The 27,542-nt window shown below is 35.4% G+C and overlaps 1 protein-coding gene across 1 annotated transcript; it reads left to right on the forward strand.

Annotated features, from left to right (window-relative positions):
- Positions 1–495: 495 nt before the first annotated feature.
- On the forward strand, positions 496–27,542 carry MKI67 (marker of proliferation Ki-67). The gene is made up of 16 exons (XM_063307345.1): positions 496–606; positions 3,024–3,105; positions 3,216–3,331; positions 3,890–3,959; positions 5,272–5,350; positions 6,342–7,619; positions 7,968–8,209; positions 8,886–9,213; positions 9,371–9,489; positions 12,767–12,956; positions 17,804–17,905; positions 19,263–19,365; positions 19,402–20,494; positions 21,171–21,240; positions 21,691–24,891; positions 26,927–27,542. Exons 1-16 carry the CDS (start codon positions 515–517, stop codon positions 27,055–27,057), a joined length of 7,296 nt encoding a protein of 2,431 aa, XP_063163415.1. The 5' UTR covers positions 496–514; the 3' UTR covers positions 27,058–27,542.

Below are 27,542 nucleotides of genomic sequence, written 5' to 3' on the forward strand. Positions count from 1 at the left end.
AGGCAGCAACTCTTGCCTTGTTACTTTACAAGTCTGGTAGCTGTTGATGGGATAGAGGGGAAGTTTCCATGTGCTCTGGGCCAGACAAGATTCCTGACTTTTTGTTTTCTCTGCTTATGTGCCTGCTTCATCTTTAGTTATGGCAGCTTCAGCCTAGTCTCACACCATTTCCCCCTTTAATTTTTTTCTCATTTTTAGTTTTCTGGGTTGTTTTGAATGTGTTTATACCTCATCTAACTAGTTAACAACTATAAATAAGTTACCATTAAAGCAACTCCAAAAGAACCAACCAAAGCAAACAACCAAAGTAGATTTTTTTGTGAGAAAAAATACCAATTACTGTTGATGATGGCTTGCTAAATTATACATCAGTATGAGATATTGCCTTCCAAATTCCTGAAATTGATTAAGATTGATAGAATAAGTTCAATTTTTTTTCTTATATATAGTAACTATGACTTCAGTAATTTTTATATATATATTTTCCTTAGAGGTAAGATACACAAATGAGAGAATGCCACTTTTTGGGAAAATTGTTGTTATCAAGAGAAATGGGACTGATGGAACTCATTTTCCACTCACTGCAAACTCTTGTTTGTTTGGAAGGTAAGACTTTAAATTGGTAAGGAGCTTATTTGTATGGGATTTTCTTTATATAGTTTGTCATGTTGCAAAGTAATATCCTTTTTATAGCAGAATTTCAGATGGTGTCATAAGTGCCTCAGACTACTTCATTGTGACTTCTATATAGTTTCTCTAGTAGGACATCAGTGCAGAGTATGTTGCACATAATAGATTAAATTTTGCTTCAGTGTATATCATTTATACAATATATTCTTTTCTGAATTTCCATTCGTAATGGATAGTTTGCGCTTGATTTTACTGTAAACCGCCCAGAGTCCCTCTTTTGGGGGAGATGGGCGGTGGCTAAATTTGATCAATAAAAAAATAAGATAAATATTCCTCCTCAATTACTCCATTAAAACAAGATTTCAGTTTATTCTGAAAATTGGATTTTCTTGAGATTTGGCAGAGGAAATTAATTTACTATGTATTTTTCTTCCATGTTTGAAATTCTTCTTTAAATTAGCACAGCATGTAGAGTTCTCAACTTATTAAGTAAGGGTTTTCAGTCATTCATATAGGATCTAATTCTTGTAATTTAAATCCATTATTCTGGTCTTTCACTCTGGAATGATGGTGTCATTTCAGGAATATGATGAACTATCATACCTTCCTTGCATTTTCTTTTTCCAAGACTGAATGGTCCCATTACTTTCATAGCTTTTTCCATAGGTCTTAGTTTTTAGTCCTCTAATCATCCTTGTTTCTCATTTCTGAATGTGCCAGTTACTGTAAGTCTGAGTAGGGTTCCCAGAACTGGACACAATACTTAAGGTGGGCCTGCTTTATTCAGAATAAAGTAGAACAATTGCTTATTATTATTTGAAAACTTTATTTCTCACGATATAGTCTAAAGCTGCATTTGCTTTTTGTGCAGTAATGTGATATTGCTGACTTATATTCAGTTCGTAAATTAACTACTATTACAAGATACTTTTCATAGTGATTATTGTCCACCCAGGTATTCTCAATTCTAAACCTATGAATTTGTTTTCTTTCCTAAGTGAAGAATTTTCCATTTGGCTCTGCAAATTTCTATTGATGAACACACTCTAAGTATAATTTTTGAGTAAATTATATATTCACTTACCTTTCATGCCATCAAACTCACACTTAACTGGCTTGATAATCAGAATGTCATGGGATACTTTGTACATGTTTTGCTGAAATCAAGATATACATTCTGGCATTGGGTAAGGTAGTTACCCAATGAAAATCAAGTTAGTTTGGCAAGAGATAGTCTAAAAATTTTCATATGGTTTTCAAATTAAGATTTATTACTTTATTATTTTTCTAGAATTTCCCAAGATATTTATTTCAGACTGAATGAGGTATAATTAAATGTGATTTACTGAACTTTTAAATTAATTTTGAAGCACAGGTTTGGGGGAAAATGAAGAATTATTAAATGTATAGGCAGGTCTCTAAATGGAAGGTTAATTCAGATTCTTAACTTAAAATAATTTCCTTAACCTTCATTTACTTCTCAATGGGCTTGTAGGTTTTTTTACTACAGTGCTGTCCAAGATGAGCCATTCAAAGACCAGTGCAGTTTATGTCTGTTCAGAGTTAGATTTCCCTGATCTGATTTGTCTTTTCAGATGTATTAGCAGAGGAAGAAAGGCTCATCAAACAGTGCAGGAGCCACTGAGAGAAACATATGAAGCATATTTATAGGCAATGCAAGTTGCAATTTATAGTATAATTTATGTGCCTTTACTTTATAATAATAAGCAATAGATACTGAAACCATCAATTCTGTCTGAAAATATGCGACTGGATTTTTTTTCTAACAGAGAATGGCTGCATTTCAAACCTAATAAACTGTTTCCATACATTTCCCAACAATTTGATTCATTTTCTATGAAGGCTGGTCTGAAAATAAAATGTTCTTCAAACTAAACTGCAATGGGCTATGCTTTGTTGTATTATACCTCTCTGCATCATAAAACTATAAATGTTGGTATTTCCTTATTAAGGGTATATAGGAAGTCCTAGACAAGCCTACCTTTCAGGCTTTGAAATAACATTTTTTGTGGATGCTCATCTTTGTTGGTTTTTCATTAAAAAAAAAGTGACATTACAAGACACTTAGGATATCCCAAAAATTAAATAATTCTACAAATACGCAACATATGCAATCTACTATTGTTTTGTATGAATGCCTGTTTAAATTTTTTTTTAAAACTGGGTCTAATCTAAAACTAAACATGTCTTTTAGAAGCTCCCTAAAACTCAAGTTGCCTCAATGCATCTTCAGGAAAAGCTTCTGCTGCCTTGTAACACTAGGTGGAAATGAGTCAAAGAGAGGACTAGAGATCACAACATGTTTTAAGAGAGAGTGTATGTTACATAATCTGCAATCATAAATTTATAAATTATTTGATTATATCTTAAAGGAAAAAAGAATGTGATATTCGAATCCAGATGCCTCGGGTTTCTAAAGAACATTGTAAAATTGAAGTCAATGAAAATAAAGAGGTATGTATTATTATTATTTTTGGTACTTATATAATCCTATTATTTCTAGTACTTATTTGTTTTTTATTGATTGAACTGGATATACATATTTTATACCTGTGTGTTTTTAGGCAGTGCTGTTTAACTTGAGTTCTACGATTCCAACACAGCTAAATGGGAATCACTTTCAGGATCCCACACACTTAAATCATGGGGATGTACTAACAATTATTGATCGTTCTTTCAGGTATGTAACAATCATATAGGTAAATATGCGTGTGCCAAAAATAGGCTGTGTCAGCCAGTGTTTTCTACAAACCTGAAGATCAGGGAGAGTTTAAAATTGATTATCTGAACTAGATAACAACTAGAGAAGGAAGGAATAAATGTTAGGGCATAGTTGAAGTCATGAGGTCAAATGTGAGCAAGGGAGAGAAGTAACAAACAGTTTTATATTAGAATTTGTATGGTAAAATGGATAGTAGGCATTTGTATGGTAGTGGGTAGTAGACATTTTCAGCTCCCTCCATTCCAAATTTTAAAAGGACTTCATATTTACTCTGAAGATGTTTTGACTGAATTTTACCATTCAAAATTCTAGTCAGATGCTTTAGCCTTTGAAATAATTTTTCATGTTATACTTAAGATATGGAAAGAAGTAAAAATCAGTCTAATAATGTACTTTAGTAGAGTTGGAGTTGAAAATGGTAACAATTTGGAATAAAGAGGATTTAATAACTTCTTGAAGTCTTAGTAACTTAAAATTGGATTAATTTTAATTTAAGCCATCTTTGTACTTCAACAGGTTTGAATATCCACCTCACTCATTTCCTCAGAAGAGACTTTCTAGATCTCAAGAGAAGGAAACATTACAGGTAAAATCAAAATCATTAACTTTGCCTTAATTTGTGGGAGGGGACAGTAATGAAATATATAGAAATTTACTAAAGGGTCTGTTGCTCTTTGGCTTCATTTAGTAATTGGCCATTATCAGTGGCTGCATTGCGACATTCTAGTCCACATGCTGTTTGACTTTTGCCTACAATTTGGGGGGAAAAGAAAGTTGTTTGATGTTGGTGTTGGGCTTCAGAAAGTTCAGAAATTTTCTCTGGCCTGTTACTCCCATTGTATTCTACAAGGAAAAAAGAAAGGGAGTTTGTGCTGTAACTTGACACTTGATTTAGAAAGATTAATAGTTTCTCTATGCTCTCATGAGCTGGGTTAGGGTTAGGTTAGCCAATTGAAAGTAAAAGATAAAACCTGTAAGATTTTAGGATGAACTTAGGAATGGATATAAAAATGAAACCTATTAAACCTTGTTTTAATGGGTCATTTAAGAGGAGGGAGAGTCTGATAAGTCCAGATTTACATTGTTTTAATCAAATTATGTCAGTTACATAATTAGATAAGTGATGTAAATGGAATAATTTGCACTAGAACCTTGCTTTAATGGATAAACCATGAATGGTGTTATGTTGAAGTCTGTTAAACTGAGATTTTACTGTAATTTTATATAAGTGGAATGATGAAAGGGGAGGCAATAACATTGTGACATTGAGATTTAGACAGAATGACATCAGTTTTCAGATGTACAGTATCTAGTATTAATTAGAATTTTCCTCAGCGGTATTATTGCAACCTAAGCACCTTTATTCACAGAACCACTGTTAATATTAGTTCTTATAGAATAGAGTAGAACAGAACAGAACAAACTTTTATTGTCATTCCACTATACACCAAGGTGCACATTCAAATTCCGTTTTAAATTGGCTCACAAAAATAATTACTATAATTTATATATATTTACCATTATACTATTATGCATATATAATATGCATAATATTATATATACACACACACACCATTATACTATTATACATAGTAAGTTGCTGCTTTTGAATGGTGTCTCTGGGGGTGCATGGATGCTCATGAGTTTTTGGAAAGCATAGTAATGATTAACGCAATGGATGTCTATACTGAATTCTAAAATTTTGATTGAATTAGTCCTGAAAATGGTGGGGTACATAGTAGTCTTGATGCAGATAAGAGGTGAATGAAATACTGCATTATCTTTCACTGGTTTATTCTAAGAAGTGACCAATGGAAACTTGTTTTACAAGAAAAAAATGGCAAGCTTAAAAGAAGTATTAAATTCCTTGTTCTATTGTATTGTGTGTAAATTTACAGATTCTTCATGTTCAGCATGTGCAACAGGTGGAATTGCTGCATCCTCAAAACTCAGATTATAAAATTTCTCCACTTACTGGTTGGTAATTAGTTTGTTTTCCTTTTTATATAAATGGATCATTATATTAAGGACTGTTTTTACTAATAAAGATGTATTTAGCAGTGAGTAGTAAAACAAATCAGAGCAAACATTAGGAATTTGCTGTTATAATATATTAATGGTTTAATCAGTGAATTGAAGTTTTTTCTGAGCCTGTAAGTGATGCAGTCTCTGAGTACACTCTAAGCCATGATAGTTAAGAGTTGAAGAACAAGGCAGTCTTAAAATTATATTAGAAATAATATTTCACAGCTGGTTATGTTTTAGAGAGTGACACACATTTTCCTAAAATTTCTTAAAATAGTTTATGAACACATCTGCTATTCCTTAAACTTCTCTAATCAGAACGATGCTTAATGAATGGAAGAGTAGTAAGGTCTGTTGAAAAACTTATTGTATCATTATTACTTCGAATATATTTTGCAAATTTCAAATTGTAATCTGATTGCATATGTTTATATTACATTGCTAGGCATCTACAAATGAAATTTGATTTATTTGTGTAAGTTTTGATTTCTTAGATTTCTTAGATTGTGCAATGCTTTGAAGGTTGTGCCTTGTAATGTATGCAGGTCTGTACAAATCACCTCTCTTGACATCGGTAGTCATATATTTTTCTAGGTTCGTGCAGCTGTTTCTGGCTGTTACCACTAAAAAAAAATTCAAAGAGAAGTGGCTGGGCAATCACAATCATGTTGAGATTGTTGGAAGCAGTTTACAAAGCTGTTGCATGAGGCTGGAAAAAATTGACTGCGTTCTGATTTGAAAAGAGATGCTTTGTACACACCCCTCTGTGTTGTGAAGCACCTTTTTCTAAGGATTTGTGGAGCTCTGCTTAATAATTCCTCAAAAATAACTTTAGTTTCTGGTCAGTACTTTATCTGTGTAATACTTCAAAAATACTTTTAACTTTATTCAAGAAAACATTTTAAAAAAGGTTTTAAAATATGCTTGCTTTGTATTTCTATAGGCAAGAAACTTGAAAGCCACCCTCTTAGCAGTAATGAAAAAAAAACTCAAGAAAATTACAGTACACCTGAATTTAAGTATAAAATGCAAGACACTGAAAAAACAAATGAAATGTCTCCTTTTAGCAAACTTTATGAATTAGTGAAAGATGAAGGTGGTGTAGACAATGTAAAGGAAGATACTGGTAATGAAACCTTGCTGGAAGGTGTATTTCACTCAACATCCAGGACGTCTGCAACGAGTCGTGCAAAGTTGGCTAAAGCTGAACTTTCTGAAGATAGCACACTTCAAGAAAATGGTGGTATAGTAGCAAATCCAGTACCAATCCTCTTTGAAGAGAAGGACTCTGAAAAATCATCAAGTATTCAGAGTTGTGGTATAAAAGAGAAACAAGCACCTGAAGGTACCAATCAGTCGGATTTCAAGTACATGGAAGATAATGAAGTGGGAAAAAGCCAAATAATCAAAAGTGCTAATAAGTATGCACATTTTAAAGCAAATCAGAGTGCACAGCATTTCCCTGAATCATGTTGTATAGTGTCATTGGACTATACAGAAAAGGCTAGGTGCCTTAACAAGATAAACTTAACAGATGCTTTCACGCCTGTAGAAAGTATTTTGCCCAAACCAAAGTCTAGCAGAAAGAGTACTCAGAGTTGCTCCAGTCCATGTTCTAGAAACTCCCGAAGATCTTCAAAGTCCAGAAGGTCATGGGTTGAAATAGATTCACTGAACAAAATGAAGAGCTCTGGAGTAACGGAAGGGTGTTCTGTACAAGTTAGTACAGAGCAACCTGAATCTGATATTTTGATTGAAAATATATATTCTAAAACAAATGAAAACAGAGAACTGGCCACAGAAACAACGCAAAATCTGAAAGATTCAGAAGATGGGAATTCTAGTATTGTTTTCAGTTTACTTCATTTTAATACTAGTAAAAACTGCAATAACAGTATTGAACTAAATAAAAATATTTCAACTGAATATTCCTGTATAGAGGCAATAGATAGAGAAGAATCACTAATACTCCCTGCAGATCCTTCCCAAACCAATGGAATAATGGCAAATCAGATACCTGAAAAAAACCTGGGAACAGGCTGTCCTACAAATGAGAATAAAATAAAGATAACAACAGAAGGCCATGAGCAGAATATTAATATGAAAAATAACATACCGGCTTTTTCCAGTTCTTTTGAAAGTAATGTCCAAACATCAGCCAAGGATGATGCTGTTTTTGAAATGAATTTCTCATGTCCTCTTAAAGTAATCAAAAAGTCAGGTAAATATAATTACCTTCTATACCAAAAATGCTATAATTGTTATTTGCAGTCTCTAGTAACTTTTGGTTAAAATAAAAATAATTTTGTTTATTGGTTTTGTTAACCAGCTTGTCTTTTCTGTCAGTAATTGGCTTACTTGTGTGGTTACCACAAACAGAGAAATTAAAGTTTCAATAACTATTTGAAGTATTAGTGCCTTGGTTATGATGGAAAATACTGATAATTAAAAATTTAAAAAGTTTAGAATTTTTTTCAAATTAAACAATTGCATTTTGAGTGCCAACTTTTTAATTTTATTAATGTAAGATGATGTGTTCACTTTGTTATTACTTACTCTTCACTTACAGAGCCCAAGAAATCACCGCAAAAACGTAAAGGTACAGAACTAGATTTACTAGTCCAACCACTGGGAAAGAGAAAGAGAGTGTCCTTTGGTGGCCAACTGAGTCCTGAACTCTTTGATAAGCGTTTACCTCCAAACTCGCCACTTAAAAAAGGGGCCATTCCAGGAAGACTAAGCATGCCATTTGGAAACTCACCTCAAGCAGTTCTGAAAAAAGCTTCAGAATTGAGGCGGTCTGTAATAAAGGTACTTGATTGATTGATTGATTGATTGATTGATTAACTGAACATCTACAATGTAACCAAAGAGTTGCTCTTGTTCCGTCAGTTTATATGCAGATGTTTATCTAAACTTCACTTTTCTTCCTCAAACTGAAAACGTATTTTAAATAATTGTTCTTTATAAATATGTTCAAACAATTGATCAGAAATTTTAGATCATGCAGGATTTAGAAATGTTTTTTTGGGGGAGGAGGGATGTAAACTATATATTTCTTAGGAGATCTAAACCCCCCCCCTCTTTTTTTTTTTTTTTTTAAAGTCTATATCCCTAGAATTTCTGCAAGGGGCTGGTTATAGATTACACCTCTCTGAGTGGCTTTTCCCCTGTTTCCCCTATTTTACTTTAAATTGTACTTGGAGCCGAACTAGTAACCAGTGTAGAGTCTGCAATGTAAGTGTAATAGGCTTCCAACATTAGAAACTAATAAAGACACATGCTGCCCCACTCTGGACTAATTGTAATGTTCTCATAGTCTTCAAAGGCAGCCCCTTATAAAGTGCATTATAGTGTCATATGGTTTTCTTGTGAATGCATAATTGTTCAGTTCATCTTTCTGAGAAGTTGTGAAGGAAAGAAGGCATGATTTTTGTTCCTTAAAAAACGAATGTTTAATTTTTTGTTCTCTACTTGTTTTCGGCAGGGTTCCTTTGAGAGGAAGCAACGTGAAAGTATTGTGCCAAAGCAGACTGCCTCGCATAGTGTGCCCCAAAGACAAGAATGCTTTTCTGTTCCTCATGTTGCAAGCCTATCTTCAGAGGACGAAGAAGCTGCTGCACAAGAGATGCATGTGAATAGGTTATTCACTGAAGTTAAAAAAACAGAATGTGACAATCCAGAATCTAAAGCCACTATATTGTTAAGGAGAAAATCATGTACTCCAAGGAGAAATTCTATACTTGGGAAAAGTAGAGCTGTGGATGCTATTCGCTCTAAAAGACGAAGTGGTGCTTCTGAAGCCAACCTGATAGGTGTGCTATATATTTTTTTTGTAGACTGTTCTATTGCTAGATAATTTACAAACACAGAATTAAACCTTATATATTGCAACTATAGTGTAACATGGTTGTATAGCAGGTATTTTATATGTTAAAAATGATTAAGGTGAATCTTCAATTGTCATTCTAGTTGCAAAGACTTGGGCAGAAGTAGTGAAACAAGGTGTTCCAAAACTACAACTGAAGTCTGCTTCAAAACAGACCTTTAAAAGAAGATCAGTGAGGAAGGTGCCTTTAAAATCATCAAAGGTATAGCTAAAACAGATGTCCATACAATTAGTGGCTTTTTTCCAACCTCTGGGTTTCAAGAATGTGGACTCTAGTACTGTGGAGATCCTTTTGGTGCTCTGCTTGTATAAAAATATAAAAGTTCAGTCTCTAGTTTTTCCAGATACAAGCGCCTACCTTTTATTAATGGAAAATGATCAACAATGTTAATAGACATTTATGGGGTGGCTTGAATAATTCAACCTCATGTAAGACAGTTTAAGATCTTTTAATGATGGCAGTATGTTCTATTGGTACATTCTTCTGGAGAACGAAAATGACCTGATGAAGTATAAAGGTATGAATGGACAACTTAGCTATTTCCAAAATTAAAATGAGTTGGGGAAAATAATAGATCAATTATATGTGTGATGAACAATGGAAAGAAAGCATATCTAAAGCTGTGAGATGTGGAGTACGGCTATTACCCATAGGCAAAAAATTAGCAATTTCAAAGAGCCATGCTTGCCACTCAGAACACAGTCAGTTTAAGTGAAGTGGACTGAATAGTCTGAAAATTCTGCTAACAGAAATAGCTGAAGTATTTTCAGAAATCTAAAATTTCACTGTTTTCTTGTTGAAAGGGAAAAGACTGGTGGTTTTCACAGTAGTAAGGGTGAGGCCAAAAAAAAAAATGAAATTGATTAACCAGAATATATATCAGCAGCAGACAAACTTCCAAAGTAGGGTTAGTTATTGAAATAAGGTGTATTAAGTGATTAAAATGTTTAAAATAGATTGGTATTTACAAATTTTATATTAATGTATTGATGAAATGAATTTGATACTTCTAAATGTGATAAGATTACAGCCCTAATATAAGAACATACATGTTTTTAGTATTTCTCAGTGATGAAATAATAGAAATAATAAGCATGATTGATGTAGCCTTCTAGGTACTATACTGCTTTTCAAACAACGCAGAGATTTTTCAGTTATTATAAGAAAAATGAGGCAGTGGCTGAAGAACCACTGAGATGAAGGCTCACTATGTGCTGTTTCTGCTGAGCAGGCAAAAATTTAAAAGGAAATGTAGGTAAATGTCAAAAATGCTTTCCACACATGGCAAAATTTCCTGATATTGTTCTGTAGCAGGGCCCAATATAGCTGTGCTCAATGAGACTATCAGTACTTTGGTTCAGGATGCTAGGGTGTGACACTGACACTGTAATTAAAAGTGCACATATTGAATAAGACCACATAGTCTATCACCTTAGTGAAAAGTCTCCAAGCAATTGTTATCAACTGACCTACAGCCCATATGAGTGAGGACATTTAGCCTACCTTATCTACAGCTAGTGACAGTTGCATTGTTCCCCTTCCATCAAAGGGGCTGCACTAAGAATCGTATTATTTTATTGTGATTGCAGAGAAAGAGAACTGTCCTAGCTACAGATGTGGCTTAATTTTTCAGCAGAAAAAAATCCTAAACAAATTAGTAATAATGAATGGATGCCAACTGAAAATACCAATTTAGACATACTTGTTTCAAAATTTAAATGAAGTGTTTTTAAAGTTTATTCATGGTAAATTTGTGAGAGAAATATTTATGATTGATTTGAGTCTTAGTGGAAGAAAATTATTCATAAAAGTTTAAAAATCATTATATAGTTTAATGTTTATAATTCAAATCTTAATGTTTATGTGTTGTTCTTGTGGGTTTTTATAAGCGATAATGGTAACCAGGCAAAGATCAACCTTATATTCCAAAATGTCTTTATTGTTCAAATATATACAGAGTCGTTTCCCATACTAAAGACAGTGGTTTTCTATTTGTATCCATTTTAAGCCTTACCCTTTACATTTCTAAAGAGTTGCCCTTTATCTTATTTTAATTTAATTCCTTTTTGGTTAACATTTTATTGATTGTTTTATTGTTTTTCCACTTAGCTTTTAGATTTTTATCACTCTATTTCTCCTTTATCTCTCCCTTTCCCCCCAGGATGATTTGTCTTGCTTCTTCCAGTTTTTTCCTTCAGGCACCTTGTCTAAGGTTGGAGGCTCAAAGTAGAATAGCAGTCACCCTTGTTCTGTTGATGCTACACCCACTGCCACCTCCCTTTCTCTCATCCTTCACATTTGCCCCAAGAGTCTATGTGGCAACTCTCCTTTGTATGTGGAAATTTATTTTACCAGCTTTCTTTTTCTTGTCCTGCCTCTTGTGGATTCCACGCAGCTACTTCCCAGCTCTTCTTTCTGATCCTGGCTATTAATGCGCACTTAATGTATTATTAATGGACTTTGTATAACAAAATGTTGGGTGAAATGCAAGACTGCTCTTCTTCCCAGTCTTCTTTCCCAGATCAGCCTTGCCTTGAACTTCTGAGGCTTTCAGTCTGCTGGAGTACTGACCGTATCTTCTCTATTCGTGCCTCACCTACATAAACCCAGCAATCTCCCTTCTACAGCCCACCACTTTTAGAAATGTCTACTGAACCTTGAGGTGCTTATTTTCTATGAGCTTTGTAACTTTTGTTCTTTTTCCATTTTCTCTCCAACCTTTTCCAACTTGCCATTTTAATGCTTACAGAAAGACTCTTCTCTAAATAGCTATACTTCACTGCTAGGTCTTACTGTCCCTATTTAATACACTTCAGCAATACCCCACTTCCAGGATTGTGTGTGTCATAGGATATATGCTCCTGTGGGAGATGCTAACAGGTGGCTTATCTTCTTGGAGAGAAGCAGGCGGAGACTGCTTTTTCACAGTTGTCTACTTGTGTTTAAAACTCTTCTAAACAACTTTGAAACATTTCTCTTTTTTTCCCCTTATGGATTGCACTGACCTGGCTGTTCCTGAGATGGTCCAATAATTTTTCAGAAGTAAAACTTCTGAAACTATAAGTGACCATATTTTGAATGCAACAAGCTGCTTCTTTTCTGGCAGAGTTCTTTTAAAAAAACAAACTTGGATACATGTCATCTGGAAGGAAAAAAGTTTCCAATGTTCCCAGGAACTTTCTTCCCCCCAGAATGTTGAGATTGCACATTATTGCTTTTCTCCCTCAAATATATATTGAAAGGGGATTGTTTTGATCATTCTTAGGGCCCCAGACCTTTTTGAAGCAAACCAGAAAACCTGGTACAGTTTCAGCTTATGCAGATTGGCCAGTTAAAACTTCTCTCAAAAAATCACATACCATATTCCCCAGAACTGAAATGTGAAATATCCTGTTATCACTAGAGTTTTGAATTAGTATTTGTATATACAGTGCCATGGTTCATTAAACTGATTTTTTAAAATATATTCTGCTTTTAGAATACCAATTTATTAAAAACACCAAAAAGAAAAATCAGCGGTCACTTTACAACAGGCCATGCAAATTCTCCTGCTCCAATTGTGATTGGAAAAGCTCATACTGGAATTGTGAATATAACCGCACAAGTTCCAAAAGTGGTGGTCAATTACCCTTTGAAACAGCATTCTGACTTCAGTGAAAGTTTTACAGGTAAACTTTTGGCTTCACTTAATACAGATTTGTGTGCCAAATGGCATGAGGTCACGTTTCCTGTTTAATAAGATACGTCATAGAGAAAAAACCTTGGATATTGTATGATAAACTGTTTTGTATAGCTGTGATACTATGTAGAGACAGTCAGCAATATGTAATATTTAACCAGAGGGTATTAGTATTGTGATATTTTTTTTCAGATTCAGAAAACTTTCTTCCTACAGCTTATGTCATTTATTTATTTCAATTTACTGTATATGACCACCCATATCAACATAGTGACTTTGGGTAGCTTAAAACAGTCAGAAGCACAAACGAGCAAAATAAAATACATAACCAGCAGCCAAGGTAAAAACCAATCAAACAACAATTAAGCTCTCTCATGGGCTCAAACTAGCAGTCCCCATAACTGGAACAGAAACACATTTTCAGGGCAGTGTGAAAGGTTGGCAGGGTCAGGTCCAATCTAATCTCTGGGAATGATGTTCCAAAGAGTAGGCACCACAACAGAAAAGGTTCACTTCTTGGGTCCCACCAGGTGATACGCCTTGATTGACGGGACCCATAACATCTACCAGATCTGATGGGATGGTTAGAAACAGTCAGGAAGAGGTCCCATCCCCTTCTAAGTTAGAGGGTGATAAATATACAACCTGGTAAAGAAAAAGCAAATGGGAGGGCTTTTTGTGCTGAGCCATGAGTGAAGGATAATATGTATAGATGCTGTTTTATAAGCACTTTATGCTAATCATTATCCTGATTTCCATAGGACATCAGGGCAGTATCTGCTTACTGTCGATCCCAGCAACTGATGATGGATGGATATAGTACCGCTATACTATAGTATAATATGGTATAGATATAGTACCCCTATATACTATACTACTGCTATAGTATAGTATAGTATAGTATAGTATAGAAATAGTATAGAAATAGTACTGCTATATGTTATACTGCTTTGCTCTGCTCTGCTCTAGGTATAGTATCACTATATACTATACTACCGCTATACTATAATCTAGTATGGTATAGATATAGTACCACTATATACTATACTACCGCTATATCAATAAAGGGGGGGGTAAACTAATAAAAGGAGCTTAAAGAGATTTGCAATTATCTTTGTTGTGTAATGTTTTGGATAAGTGATGCAGGAGATTTTGTTGACAAAATGAGAATTTTATCTGGCTTTTCTATTGAGAATAATTGGGGAGGTTGGAGTGATAATTTTTTAATATTTTTTTTTCTGTTTGGTGAAAACACCTGTTCTTCCATTGCTTTTGAGGGGACTGATTTTAATATTTTCAGAATATTTTAAGTATCATGTCATGCCATTGGTCAATTTTCCTTCTCAGGATGGACTACTAGCTTATCTACTCTTGTGGCCCTGGGCTGAAAAGCAAGAGAGCAGCCACTGATTCCAGGCTCCTGTTGTTCCTTGTGGTTGGAACTCTTGAAATTTTCTGAGTTTTGTTCACTAGTCAAAGTTCTGTTTTGTTCGAACAGGACACGGCCTACTTGAAACATTTCAACAGAACATTTTACATAGGACTGTTTTGTCCCAGACTAAACAAAACACATTTTCTATTTTGTGTACATTGCTAATATCTAGCTATCTTGGCTGGTAGCTAGTGACAACTTTATCTAGCATAAGCAATGGAAAAACTAATCGCAATATAGCATCAATAACCTGAATTATATAAACAAATACAAATGGTGAAATAAAGTTGATAAAAGTATATAGCATATGCGTTTAAAACATTGCATTCGAGATTTGGAGTTTTACTGCATAGCCGTTTAATCTTAGGTTAGAAATGATTATTCCATGAGCAAAAGAGACACTATTAGTGTCAAGCATCTATCTAAATATAAAAATGTATGCAAACTTAACTAATTACTAAGTTTATTTAAATATTTGAACAGTCTTATTGCATGTATGCCTATCTACTGAAAGGAAATAAGATCAAGGCTGTCCCTAACGAGGAAATTGTGAGGGGCTAATAGAGAAGTGTGAGAAATTAGATATGCAGTGGATTGTTGTTGTTTTTTTCTTAATGTTACCAACATATCAACTCCTGGCTTTGCCAACAGATGGTGCTATGATAGTGTTAAAAATGTAAGCCATTAGCAAAGTACAGTATAGCATAGTAGCATATTCTCCTGATATAATTGACCGTTATGTAATTCCATCACCAGTTAATGTTGTAGAACAGAGGCTTGAATGATCATGAGCCTCAACTCAGTCTTTATACCTTCTGGAGAATTACAAGAGACTATCTGGTCCTATGGTATTCTCAGTAGAGGTGTCATGATTGGTGGTGGTGGCCTTTTGTGTATATATTGCAGGATTAAAGGTGGTAATGGAAACTATAGACCTTTAGGATGCAAATCAATACTATTCTTAGCCTTAAACCCCTCCCCCAATCACCTATATTGGGATCCATTTTGGAAGGAGGAATCAAGATTTCTGGGAGACGGAAAATGATTTGCAGAGAGTTCACATGTGCTCCAAAATTTTTTTAAAAACCCACCGGTGCATTAAGAGTGTTTATATAACCTCAGCTGGTGCAAAAAGTTAGCACGCATACTCTCCCTCAAAAATAAGATGTGCGCCGCTTGGATTTTATGTTTTATATCTATTTTATCTTTTTATTGATCTATTTATATTGCAATTTATATGTTTTAATTTTTACCTTATTGTAAACCACCCAGAGTCCCCTTTTTGGGAGAGATGGGCGGTGATAGAAATTTGAAAAATAAATAAATAATAAACAAATACTCCCCTTTGCATTGCTTATGTGTAAGGGCAGCACTACACACATGCAGCCCATTTATCCAGCTACCTGTGCTATTAAGTTCCATTGCAAACATTACCTTTTGCTTTGTTTTTTTTAAAAAAAACAGTGATTATCCAGGTCAGCACTGAACAAGCTTTCTGATGGGCTGTATGCTTAACTGCTTCTTTTCTAGCAACATTTCTCTTCCACATCACCCTATCCATTCTAAACCAATAGCTTAGTTTCCTGCTGCTGAGGATGAAAAATGTGTAAATACCCCCTGCCTCCCATAAAACAGCAGCTCAATTAATATTGCTGAGAGCAGTGAAAACACTCAAAATGATATAAATAGCCAAGCTTCGTTTCATAATCAGAACACTTGAATTGGCTGTATTGAACTAGAACATTTGCACATTTTATTAATAAGTATTTCTAGTATTAGTAAGTTCGACTTTGTTGGCTTTTTTATGGTGACCACTCTGACTTTATTGTACTAGGTCAGTGATGGCAAACCTATGATGTACATGAACCTATGATGTGTATGTTAAAGGTGACATGCCACAACCTTTTGGGTGACATGCCAGCATTCACCAACACGCAACAACTGCCACGCCCCAGAAACCCACAGCTGCCCTAGCCTGGTTCCAGTCGCCCTCGCCACTTCTGAGACCCCTGATGCCCTGCCTCTGCCACCCCAGCTCACCTTGCCATCCTCTTGCTCTTGAATATTAATTCGCAAGTATTATCAGATGCCTCATTTGGCACAAAAGTCTGCAACAAATAGTGCCTAGTTTCTAATGAAAAAGTAATGCCCAGCCTATCTGGTTTGATTTTGCAGGTCCCTTCAAAGGACTCTAGCCAGAGAACAGTGGACTTGCATAAAATTTCTTTTTCTGATGTGGGTGGAGAGTATCTGCCAAATTTTTAAAATAATGTTTTCTGTACCACGAGAATTTCCTTGATATCTGTTTTTTGCATCTAAATCTCTTCTATTTTTAAACTTTTGGACCTTGTATGGGCATTGCTTGCCTGTCTCAAAACTACATAGAGATTGCTGTCTCTTCTTTACTGTCACCTTTTCCCCCTCACTAGAGGTGTGCATAAAACAGGAAAAATGGTTTCATTTTGAACCCAGAACAAAGCCATCAGACTCCAGAGTTTTTGCTAAATGGTTTTGGGCCAGCCATGCAATTGTACCGTATTTCAGATGAGACAGAATCCAAAAAGGGGCAAATAGAGCAAGGCTGGCGTATGCCACTCCCTCTGTCCTTTCATTAGCTTCCAGCACAATGTATCCCACAGACCCACTTGGCCCCAGTCTCCCTAGCACCTTCCTTCTCTCCCATCAGCCACTGCTCCAGTACAGCATATTCCAGTTTTTATCCATGGAAAACTGCATAGACTGCTCATAATTGAACAGGTCCACGATGGTGCTTTAAACAGGACTTTTTTTTTTTTTTTTTTGCTGGAAAAGCTCCCTAGCCTGTCACTTCCATTCCTGCAGTCATAAGTGATTGGCAGTGATAAGGGCAGTAGTTTAATGCCAAATCTTAGACTTCAAAGAGAGGAAAGGGAAGATTATTTTTTCTTCCTTGTTCTATTAAATGCTCGTGAGGGTTATAGTTACAAACATACACACACACAACACACACCATTTGTTGCAAATTGTAATTTATAAGTGTAGGCCACAATGATAGAAATCTATTTGTAGTTACTGTTATAGCACTGTAGAAGCAATCACAGGTTTTAGTTTATTTTACTAGGCAAATTAATTATTTGCATCATAATTTGTAGTAGAATTTGCTCTTAAGATGGTGTTCGGCAGAAAGTATCCACAATCTCATGAAACAACTTGGGTTTATAGGAATTTTCATCCTGACAAATGATGTACTTAGGTTCTTTGCCTTTAGATTGCTATGAACATTAATGTTTGAAAATAATATTGGAATCTGACTGCATTACAAATCTAGGGAGCAGTCAAAGAAAATATCTTCTTTATAGTTATATTTGCTCTTGCATTTAATTACCTACTAACTGAACATTAATAGATTTAAATACTATTTGCAGGGTTGGCTGAAATGTTCCACACTCCACCAAATGGAAAACAGAACAGCTTTGTACTCGAAACTCAGACATCAGGACCTGAAATGAATGCATCAGAGGAATCTGGTATATTTTATTATGTATACATTATGATTGATGACCATTATATGGCCATTTAGAGTAGATTACTTTATCATTCATCCCAAAGGTAGGCTCCTGCAAATCGAAGGGGTTTGGTTTCTAGAATGGAAGGAAGACTCTTCTAGATCAAGTCCTCGCTCCTCTGACACTAGTAAGGCTATGTGGACCCCTGTTCCTTATTGTTCTAGAAGCTTCAGGTCAGTCTTTCCTTGCCATCCCCACCAGAATTTAAGCTACTGTGCTGCTTTGAGTAGGAAGAGAATCTGCTGAGGGACACAGGCCAGATGAGCAAAGGCAGAGAATGATGGATAGATGTATGAGTTTTATTAAGTCACTGAGCTACCTCAAGTTGTAAATACTGAATAAAAATATATGGTCTAATCCAAATAAAGTTTTATAAGGTGATAATGAAGAAAAAGACATAACTTATCATTCCTCATACTACCTTGTAAAGATGTATTAGGGGAAAAAAATGAAATAATTAGCCAGTTCAGATACTTTAGCACAGGGGTCCCCAACCCCCGGGCCAAGGCCCAGTACCGGTCCGTGGCCTGTTAATAACCAGGCTGCACAACAGGAGGTGAGCGAATTTACAGCTGCGCCCCATCGCTTGCATTACCACCTGAGCTCCGCCTCCTGTCAGAGGAAGCAAGTCTATTGGCTGCTATCTACAAAGAGTGCGAAGAAAAATGAATAAAAGGTCGGGAGAAAGAGGAAGTGCTTGAATCATCCTGAAATCCCCACCCCACCCCCTGGTCTGTGGAAAAATTGTCTTCCATGAAACCGGTCCCTGGTGCCAGAAAGGTTGGGAACTGCTGCTTTAGCACATTCATTCTAGGTGCAACAGGTTTAATGGCTTCTAATTTAGGTCTCCGTTTGGAAAATGCATAAAACTGTTTCTGAATTTGATTTCACAATTTATAGTATTATCAGAATAGATATACTGTCCTGATTGGCAGAAGATTTTATAGACTGTTGTAGATTCTGATCCTTCTGCTCCTTAGAAGTTGCCATGTTTCAAGTACTCAATCTGCTTAAAGCACAATCCCAGTTACCATATGTGTGTTTCCGTTAGGAATAATTGTAACTTTAATTTGACTTTAATTCATTCTTAATATTCTTGGTGTAATTTGGAGTCCCTCCGGTGGGAGGAGATGGGCGGTGGCAAATTTGATAGATAAATAAATTTGTTTTTATGTTTTTGTTACACTCTAGAACATATAAAAAGTCTAATAAATAAGTAAATACTTTCTTCTAAATAACATTCCTTCATATTCAAGTGTGCCTCCTTTAATACAGTCAGTGAAGTTTCATTACTGTATCATTTTTCTACTTGCGTTAGAAAAAAGGTCTGCTTTGAATTTCAACAATTCAAGCCAAGAAAGACATAATCAAGATCTAACCTCCCCAGTTTTGGAAGAAGTTTCACAAATATCCATTGCTGAGCAGGGTAATTTAAAGTTGACTACTGGAGAAGCAAGTGATGTCTTACTTCAAAAAAGTATAAGAAAGGGTTTATCAGTAAATGAAAGAAATATAATGGGAATGGAAGAAGAAAACCTGCAACAAGAATCAGAGCCAGACAAAGTGCGTTTGGGAGTCAAGAGGGTCTTGAGGACGCCCAAGCAAAAATCAGAGCCAGTTGAAGCACTTTCGGAAGTCAAGAGGCTCTTTACTTCACCTAAGCAAAACTCAGAGCTGGTTGAAGCACTTTCAGGAGTCAAGAGGCTCTTGAGGACACCTAAGCAAAAATTAGAGCCAGTTGAAGCACTTTCGGGAGTCAAGAGGCTCTTGAAGACGCCCAAGCAAAAATCGGAACCTGTGGAGGCTCTATCAGGGGTCAAGAGGCTCTTGAGGACACCCAAACAAAAATCGGAACCCGTGGAGGTGCTTTCGGGGGTCAAGAGGCTCTTGAGGACACCCAAGCAAAAATCAGAACCTGTGGAGGCTCTTTCAGGGGTCAAGAGGCTCTTCAGGACACCCAAGCAAAAATCAGAGCCAGTTGAAGCACTTTTGGGAATCAAGAGGCTCTTGAAGACACCCAAGCAAAAATCAGAATCTGTCGAGGCGCTTTCAGGGGTCAAGAGGCTCTTGAGGACACCCAGGCGAAAATCGGAACCGGTGGAGGTACTTTCAGGAATCAAGACGCTCTTGAAGACACCCAAACAGAACATAGAGTCTCTTGTATATGATATCTATACCAAATCTATGGTATCTACTGAAGAAGTATTAAAAAACATGATTGGAAGTGTTACCAAAAAGAAAACAAAACAGAGAATCCAGCCTATGGAAGATATCAATATTAATAACATTACTGAAGAATTTAAGGAAACTGTGAAGCCTATAAAAGATAGAGAAAGTATTCAGTTGATGGCACCGAAGCAAAGATTTGAACCCATGAACAATATGGTTGGCATTAGTCAGACACTGAAAACATCAGAACTGAAATCTTTGCCAACTGATGACTACTTGGGATTGCAGAAGTTTATGACTGAACCTAAAGACAGCTCCCTAAGTCCTGAAACAGATTATACAGGTGTCAAAGAAATGTTGGACACTGAAAATGAGCATAAGGTAAGTTTATTGTATCAAATATTTGTATTCGTTTTTATTTAGATAGCCCACACTTTAGTAACCTAAAAGAATTCACATAATCCATTTTTGTTGCACAATAACCTTTTGAGATACTGAGATCAATTGTATTTGACCCCAGAAATTCAGATGACAAATAGATTGTTACTTTGGTCTTGGGAAGTAAGGCTAAGTATTGTGATCTTGTGGAAATTGGCTGCTTCAATTTTTAAACTAAAAACATCAAAATATTTTTGGATTCTTAATTATAGATCTTAGTATTGCAAAACACAGAACTTAAAAATGTTTCTGTGTAAAAAGAAAATGGACATATAGCCTATCTTGTGTTATTATCTTCTAGTATATATAATATGAATTTGCATAACACCCAATCTCTTAATATAAAACAGGATTATGTAAAACATTTATGTCCTTGGGAAGGGTTAGTATAGCTGCTTCAAATACTATGCTTTGCCTATGCATGCATGTATAAGCACAGCTACTTGGATTTCCTGGCAATTCCAGTACAAGTGTAGTCTTTGCATGAACCCTCAAGGCAGATAATATGGAAAAAGTGCTATTCAATATATATAATAGTGATTATTAGAAACCTGGAACATTTTTATAGGTGAGAAATATTTTGATGTCAGTTATTTTAATAACTATGTAATACTTATAGGCTGAATTACCAGAATCTCTGAAACTTATGGAAGAAAATGGATCTTATATCACTTCTGGAAATGAACTAGGTATGTGTAAAGATCATTTCAATAATATCTATGGTTTGTATATTCTTTTGAAAGTATACTATAACTAATATAAGTAAATGAAGATATGGTTCTGTTTTATTCATACAGAAGAGTTTTGTCTAGACTTGCTTTTTTTCTTTTTCATATTTTAATCTTCATGCACATTGTTTCACTGCTGTGGAAATTAATGAGAACTGCTTTTTAAAAAGTTGTAGCAGAGCTCTGTAAACTTAAAATTAGTACAATTTTTGGAATATAAATATTAGCATTATAAAAAGATTTTTTTGTGTGTGAATGTTGTCATTACTGAGATACTTTTTATAAATGTTTCTCCATAGTTAAGTGACAAAGCCACCTAGAACATCAGCTCAAAACTTTTCATAATTAAAAACTTCCATTTTTCTTAATGACTATGATCTTAAAAATATATTTAAACATGCTTTATTTCAGACTCCATGGAAAATGTGTCTGGAAGTTGCAAAGCAAAGCTGGAAGTTACATTTGAAAGAGAATCTCATTTTCCAGTAACAAAAAATAACAGTAGTAGTGTTCCAAACCATGTAGGTCATGTTGCATGTAATTCATTTAATGAATTAAAAACAGAGTTCAATGAGGAAACAACAAGAACAATCTCTCTCTCTGAAAGCTATAAGCCAGATGGAATGAGTTCCAAAAATGAAGCTAAAACTGATTTTGTGAAGGAAGCAGCTGCAAATCCTGATGCATTAGATTCAGAGAAGCTTGAACCACCTGCTTTGGGTAGAACTAGGAGAAGGAAAATAAATGATTGTAGTTCTGCAGTTTATGCAAAAAAGATTCAGAGGCCTACAAAGAATACCCATAGAACAAGATCAGCTAATGGTGTGCAAACCAGTGAAAGTTTTGACATCCTTACAGAACTAAATCCAGTATGCAAATCTGAAAGCAATTTTACAGCCATTGAAACCAAGACCAAACAATCTCAAAGAAGAAGACCAAAGAAGCTGCCTGTTAAAACAAATGGGAATATAGGATCTGATAACATAAGCCATACTCAGGAATTAGAGAAACCTTCAAAGGAAACAACAGTGGAAAAACAGCCTGTAAACAGGAGAAAAGTGGCAACTAGAAGAAATGGAAAAACTGAAGCAAGTATGGGTTTGGAAGAAAATGGGCCAACCCAAGAAAATGAAGGTGACTTAACTGCCAAAACATGGCTACGGTCTAGAAATGTAAAAAAGAGTGCAAGTGACCTGAAGACAAAGCTTGCCAAAGATAAAACTGCTCATGCGATGTCAGGGGAAGAAAGTATTAAAAGAAATAGAAGAGGAAAGATTGCTGCAATACAATCAAACCCTGAAACGTTACTCACAGCTTTTAATGAACGTAAGCAAGGAAGACAAAAAGTACAGTACAAATCTAGAATACCTCAAATGGAAACTTCAGAAAATAACCTAACAACAATGAAAGAAAATTTAGTGAGGAAGGGGAAAGGGAAAAAAGTTCATTTTCTACTTAAAAATGACTTTAAGGTTTCTGAAGAAAAATGTGCACTTGGATATGAGGATAATGCTCATGAAGAAAAAGACAGTGCGTTTCTTGAAAGTTCTGTTTTTCCAAAAGAGAATACATCACAAAGCTGCAAAAGAAAAGCTGTTCCTGTTAAAACACAAGTAAGTTGTGGGTCTTATTTTAAAGACAAATGCACATTAGAGAACTGCAAAGACAGCCGTAAACAGGTGTCTTTTGAAAATGTTACTCCTACAGAGTGTCTGCCTGCATTTAACTCTAGTTTTGTCCAAGAGAAATCCATGATGGAAATTCAAGCTGAAAACATTTCTAATGGGATCCCAAAGGTTCCCTTGGAAAGCATGCAAGCTCCCACAGAGCACAATCGACGCAGAAGAGAAAAGCTAGCAAGAGAGAATCAGTCTGGCAGAGGTAGAGGCAAAAAAGCTATTTTCAGCCCCTCTGAAGAAAGTGACAGTAAACTAGCCTCTGATGTGAAAGAACATAATATGATTGTCACTCTAAAAGAAAATCAGCCGAAAAGGGGCAGAGGGAGAAAGATTGTTCAAGTGCTTCCCAAACCTAGTCCTTTGGAAAATACTGCTTTTGGAGAAGAGGATTCAACAATGAACAGTTTCCCTTTTGCCCAGGGAGGATGTTCTTTGCCGCAAATTCAAAATGAGAATGTTGAGGAAACTGAAAAGATGCCAGTAGAAAATGTGCAAATTCTTGAAAAGCACATTCCACCAAAAAGGGTAGTAAAAGACAATCCACCCAGGAGAAATAGAAGCAAGCAAGTCAATGAAACATCCAGTAATGAGGCAGCTGATGTTCAAGACCCAAATATGTTTATCAGCCAAGACGATAATATGTCCAAAAGGGGAAGAGGGAAAAGGGGTGCGCCAGAATCCTCTTCACTGAAGAGCCAAGGGGCAGTGAAAGAGAATCCACCTAGGCGAGGCAGGCACAAACGGACTATGTCTGGTGAAATATCTGCAGATGATGGCAGTACACAGACAACCGCTATAAAAGGCCAAAATATAGTTGGCAAAAATGCTTGCCCTGCAAAGGGAAATCAACCAAGAATGAGTGGAAGAAGAAAAATCACTCTTGTATTTCAGAAAACCCTTTCTCCTATCGAAAATGACACTGTCCATTTGCTATCATCAAACGAAGGGAGACATTCAGCTGGACAGCCAAATGAAGGTTTGAAAACAGCAAATAATGCAGATGGGAATTTCTCACGTAAATATAGACAAAGAAAAGCAGATGATGAAATTTCAGCAAGCTCAGTTTCTTCCAGTAAAAGTTCTAAATTGATTGATAATAACATTCAAGAAAACAGAATGAAAGATCTACAAGGTGTAGCACAACAGAATATATCCAGAAGAAGTAAAAGAAAACAATTAACACCTTGTGGAACTTCAACAGAAAGTAATGATGAACTAAGAATTAACGATAGAAAGACTGAGCCAGGAACAGATAAAGCGGATCCTTTAGAAAATAGCTTTGAAAAAAAGCACCAATCAACTATTGCATCACTAGTTTCTCCCTCCCTGAAAGTAAGCATCACTTTGTCACCATTATCTTCTGCTAATGAAAATCAAAGCGGAAATTGCAAACGTTCTGTTGGAAAAGGGAAATTAGCAAAACGTTCTGATACATATAACATAATGACACGTTCTGTCAGAGGAAAATGCATGGTTCCAAAAGAAGAGTTTTTTCATGAAAACCAAAACAGAGATTTAGAGAAAACAGCTACGGCAAGCAAGAACAATCAAAGGAAAGGTAGAAGAAAAGTTAAGGAACTTGAGGCTGCTGTTTCTCCTTCCCTCAAAGAAAAAATTATATTGTCTGCAGACAGTGATATTGTTCCTGATGACCAAATTAGGATTCTAAATAACGTGTCTAATAAAAAAGTTTCTTTAATGGGCAAGGGACAGAAATTTCTTAAAATAAAAACCATGACCCAAAATACCAATCAAAGTAATTCATCTAATTACGACCAAAATAAAAATGTGGAGCACTCAAGTATGCTGGTGCAAAAGAGTTCATCAAAATGGGGCAAAAGAAAACAAATTAAGAGCAATTCAGAAACAAATGCCACTGCTAACACAATGAAAAATGTATTTCCAGAAAATAAATCAACAACATCTAAAACAGGTATGTTGATATCTTTTATCTTTTAAAACAGTAAGCTTTATTCTTAAAGAATATGTTAATTTCAGAATTAAAGAGAAATCCATTAAAGCACAGATTTCGTCCTGATCTTGCCTCTCCGCTCCCAAATACTATTTGTAAATGTTGGAAACCTTACAGAACAGTTTTTGAAGGTGGGGTTTGCAAGAATGAACTAATGGTGATCCATTTCTAACCTCCTTGATCACTAACTCTTCTGTAGTTAGTGGAATAATACAACAGCATTTAAGAGATTATGATTAAGACTCTACACTAAAGAAAAAAAAATATGTGTTATTTCAAACTCAGAACAGGCACTGCACTCAAAACCTTTCAGATCATTTTGTTTTAGTTAATAGTTTTGGTCAACAGAACAAAACTTGGAAGCGTTTCTGTGTTCTATCAGAATTTAAAAAGGGGAAAGTTTTGAGTGCTCCAGCCATAGGAAACAGTGGAAACTTGGAAGAAGCCGCTTGCTCTGTTGTTTGGAACTCCATGAGGCACAGGAATAGGTGGGAGTAATAGGCTACTACTGACTTGCCAAAAGATTAGTGAAAGCAGCAATTGAAAACTTTTTTGTTTGGAAAACCTCCAGGGAAAGCAATGGGTTAGGGAAATATGCAATTTTCGGGAAAAGGCATAAAATGCCCTGGCAACTGTTATCATATATAGAGTTAGCTCAGTATACTTTGTAGGGATGTAAGGCTTGATAGTGTTAAACAGAAAAACATGGCAGGTGTGTCCACACTGTTCTCATTAAAAAAAACCCAAACAAACTCATTCCTGCTATTTAATACTATTTGAATACTATAGCAAAATGTAAATGCATTTTGCAAAGCCTGATAAAAGTAAGAGTCATTGCACAAACACAGAAATCTATAGCCGTTAAATAGAAGAGTAGAAGCTGAATGGGACTTTTGGTCTTGGCATTTTAAGATGCATTCTGGAATCTTAATGTCAATAGAGCCCAGCAGTTCACGAAGAGCGCACCCTAATAGTTCCAACAACCAGTACACAGGTTTTGTATTTTAAAATTCATTCTGTGACCTCTATCACTAAACCAGAAGAGTATACACAGATTGCAACCCTGAGAACTCAAGAAGTCGGTCCAGATCAATGCGTACTCCTACATTTACCAGAGGGATATCCCCCCCCCCCCCCCGTCTTGGCTATGGACGTGCAACTTAGAAACTCCAAGTTCCCCATAGCTGTAGGAGCTTGCTTTCTTTGGAAAGATCCTGAAAGAGGTCTTTTGGTAATAGTTCCTTATTTGCGTGTATGCAGTATATCTTTCTCAACTCTTAATTCTATTGGCTACTGCAGAAAGTTGTTTTGTTTTGTTTTGTTTTGTTTTTGCTCACAGTAATAGGCCAGATTACTTGTTCTGCCCAGAAATGCAATGTTCTTTTAATACTCCAAAATAATTCTTTTTTGTCTTAAGTGGCATTCCATTAAAAAAACAACTTGTAGCTGTGTGGAAGAAGAGGTCTTTGGCTGCATAACCCATGCATATAAATATCAAAACTGCTTAAACTTTTCCCAGGACTCAGTAGTATTACTAGACAGCTGCAGTTCTTAATGAATCTTTTAGATGTTCCCTTTCATTTGGGAAAGGGATTGTGTTGTGATTGCAGTTCTCAAAATCCTTGGTGCTGTAGCCCCAATATGCCTGAAAGCCATCAGGTTGGTGAATGCTACCACATAGCCTGAATGAGAAAATATAAAATTAATTATTCAGCCAAGTTTTTTCAGTTCTGTACATTTTGGAACCTATTGTATTTACTGGGGTTTTATAGAAATTATAACACCCCATGCTTCAGAGTTTCTTAAAAAATAAATTACGTTGAAGGTTCTCTTGAATTTTAATTGATTTTAGTCCTATTGGAATATTTCAAAGTTCTGTGTAAAATAGTGATAAATCTGAGAACAAATACATACAGAAATGTCCCAAACAATTCACTTACTCTAGGAAGTATGCTTCTAACAATTGGTATCATATTCTCATTTTATTTTTCCACAGAAAACACTGAAAGTATAACCGTGCAAACAAGAGGAAAAAAGAGAATGAAAGAAGAGAATACCACCCTGGTGGCTGAGCTGCTTGGAGAGACAGAAGGCAGGACAAGAGCAAGCAAAAGAAGAAGAAAATAGATTGTAATATTTGCTGTGGGTGCATTTTTATCTGAGATTAATAAAGTATGCTTCAAGGTTCACTTCAGCTTAACCCTTGAAATGGATAATATCTGATGCAAATATTCTGTAAATACCTTTTCAAATTGTTTTAGGACTTGTTTGCTTAAAATATTAAAGGATAAGGAATTTAAATTTTAACTGCTCTGATTTGTATTGTCAAGAAATTTGTATTGTCAAGAAATTTTAAAATGCTGATGTTACTGTACTTGTGTCTTTTAATATTAAAAATATGCAGTATTGCTTTTTATGATGACCCAATTGGAGGCTGCCTGCCAGAATAGCATAGGTTAGGCAATGTTCTTTTTGGAATCAGTGCTAATATTAGCTCATTCTTCTTCCATACTATAGTAACTGATAATTACTAGGATGGAAAACATTAGCTATTCAGTTTCCCAGAACATACAAATTTGAATTTTTATGAGGCTGGTGTTTTCTCTGTTTAG

Source organism: Candoia aspera, chromosome 6, assembly GCF_035149785.1.
Source record: "Candoia aspera isolate rCanAsp1 chromosome 6, rCanAsp1.hap2, whole genome shotgun sequence".
In the NCBI taxonomy this organism is placed as follows: Eukaryota; Metazoa; Chordata; class Lepidosauria; order Squamata; family Boidae; genus Candoia; species Candoia aspera.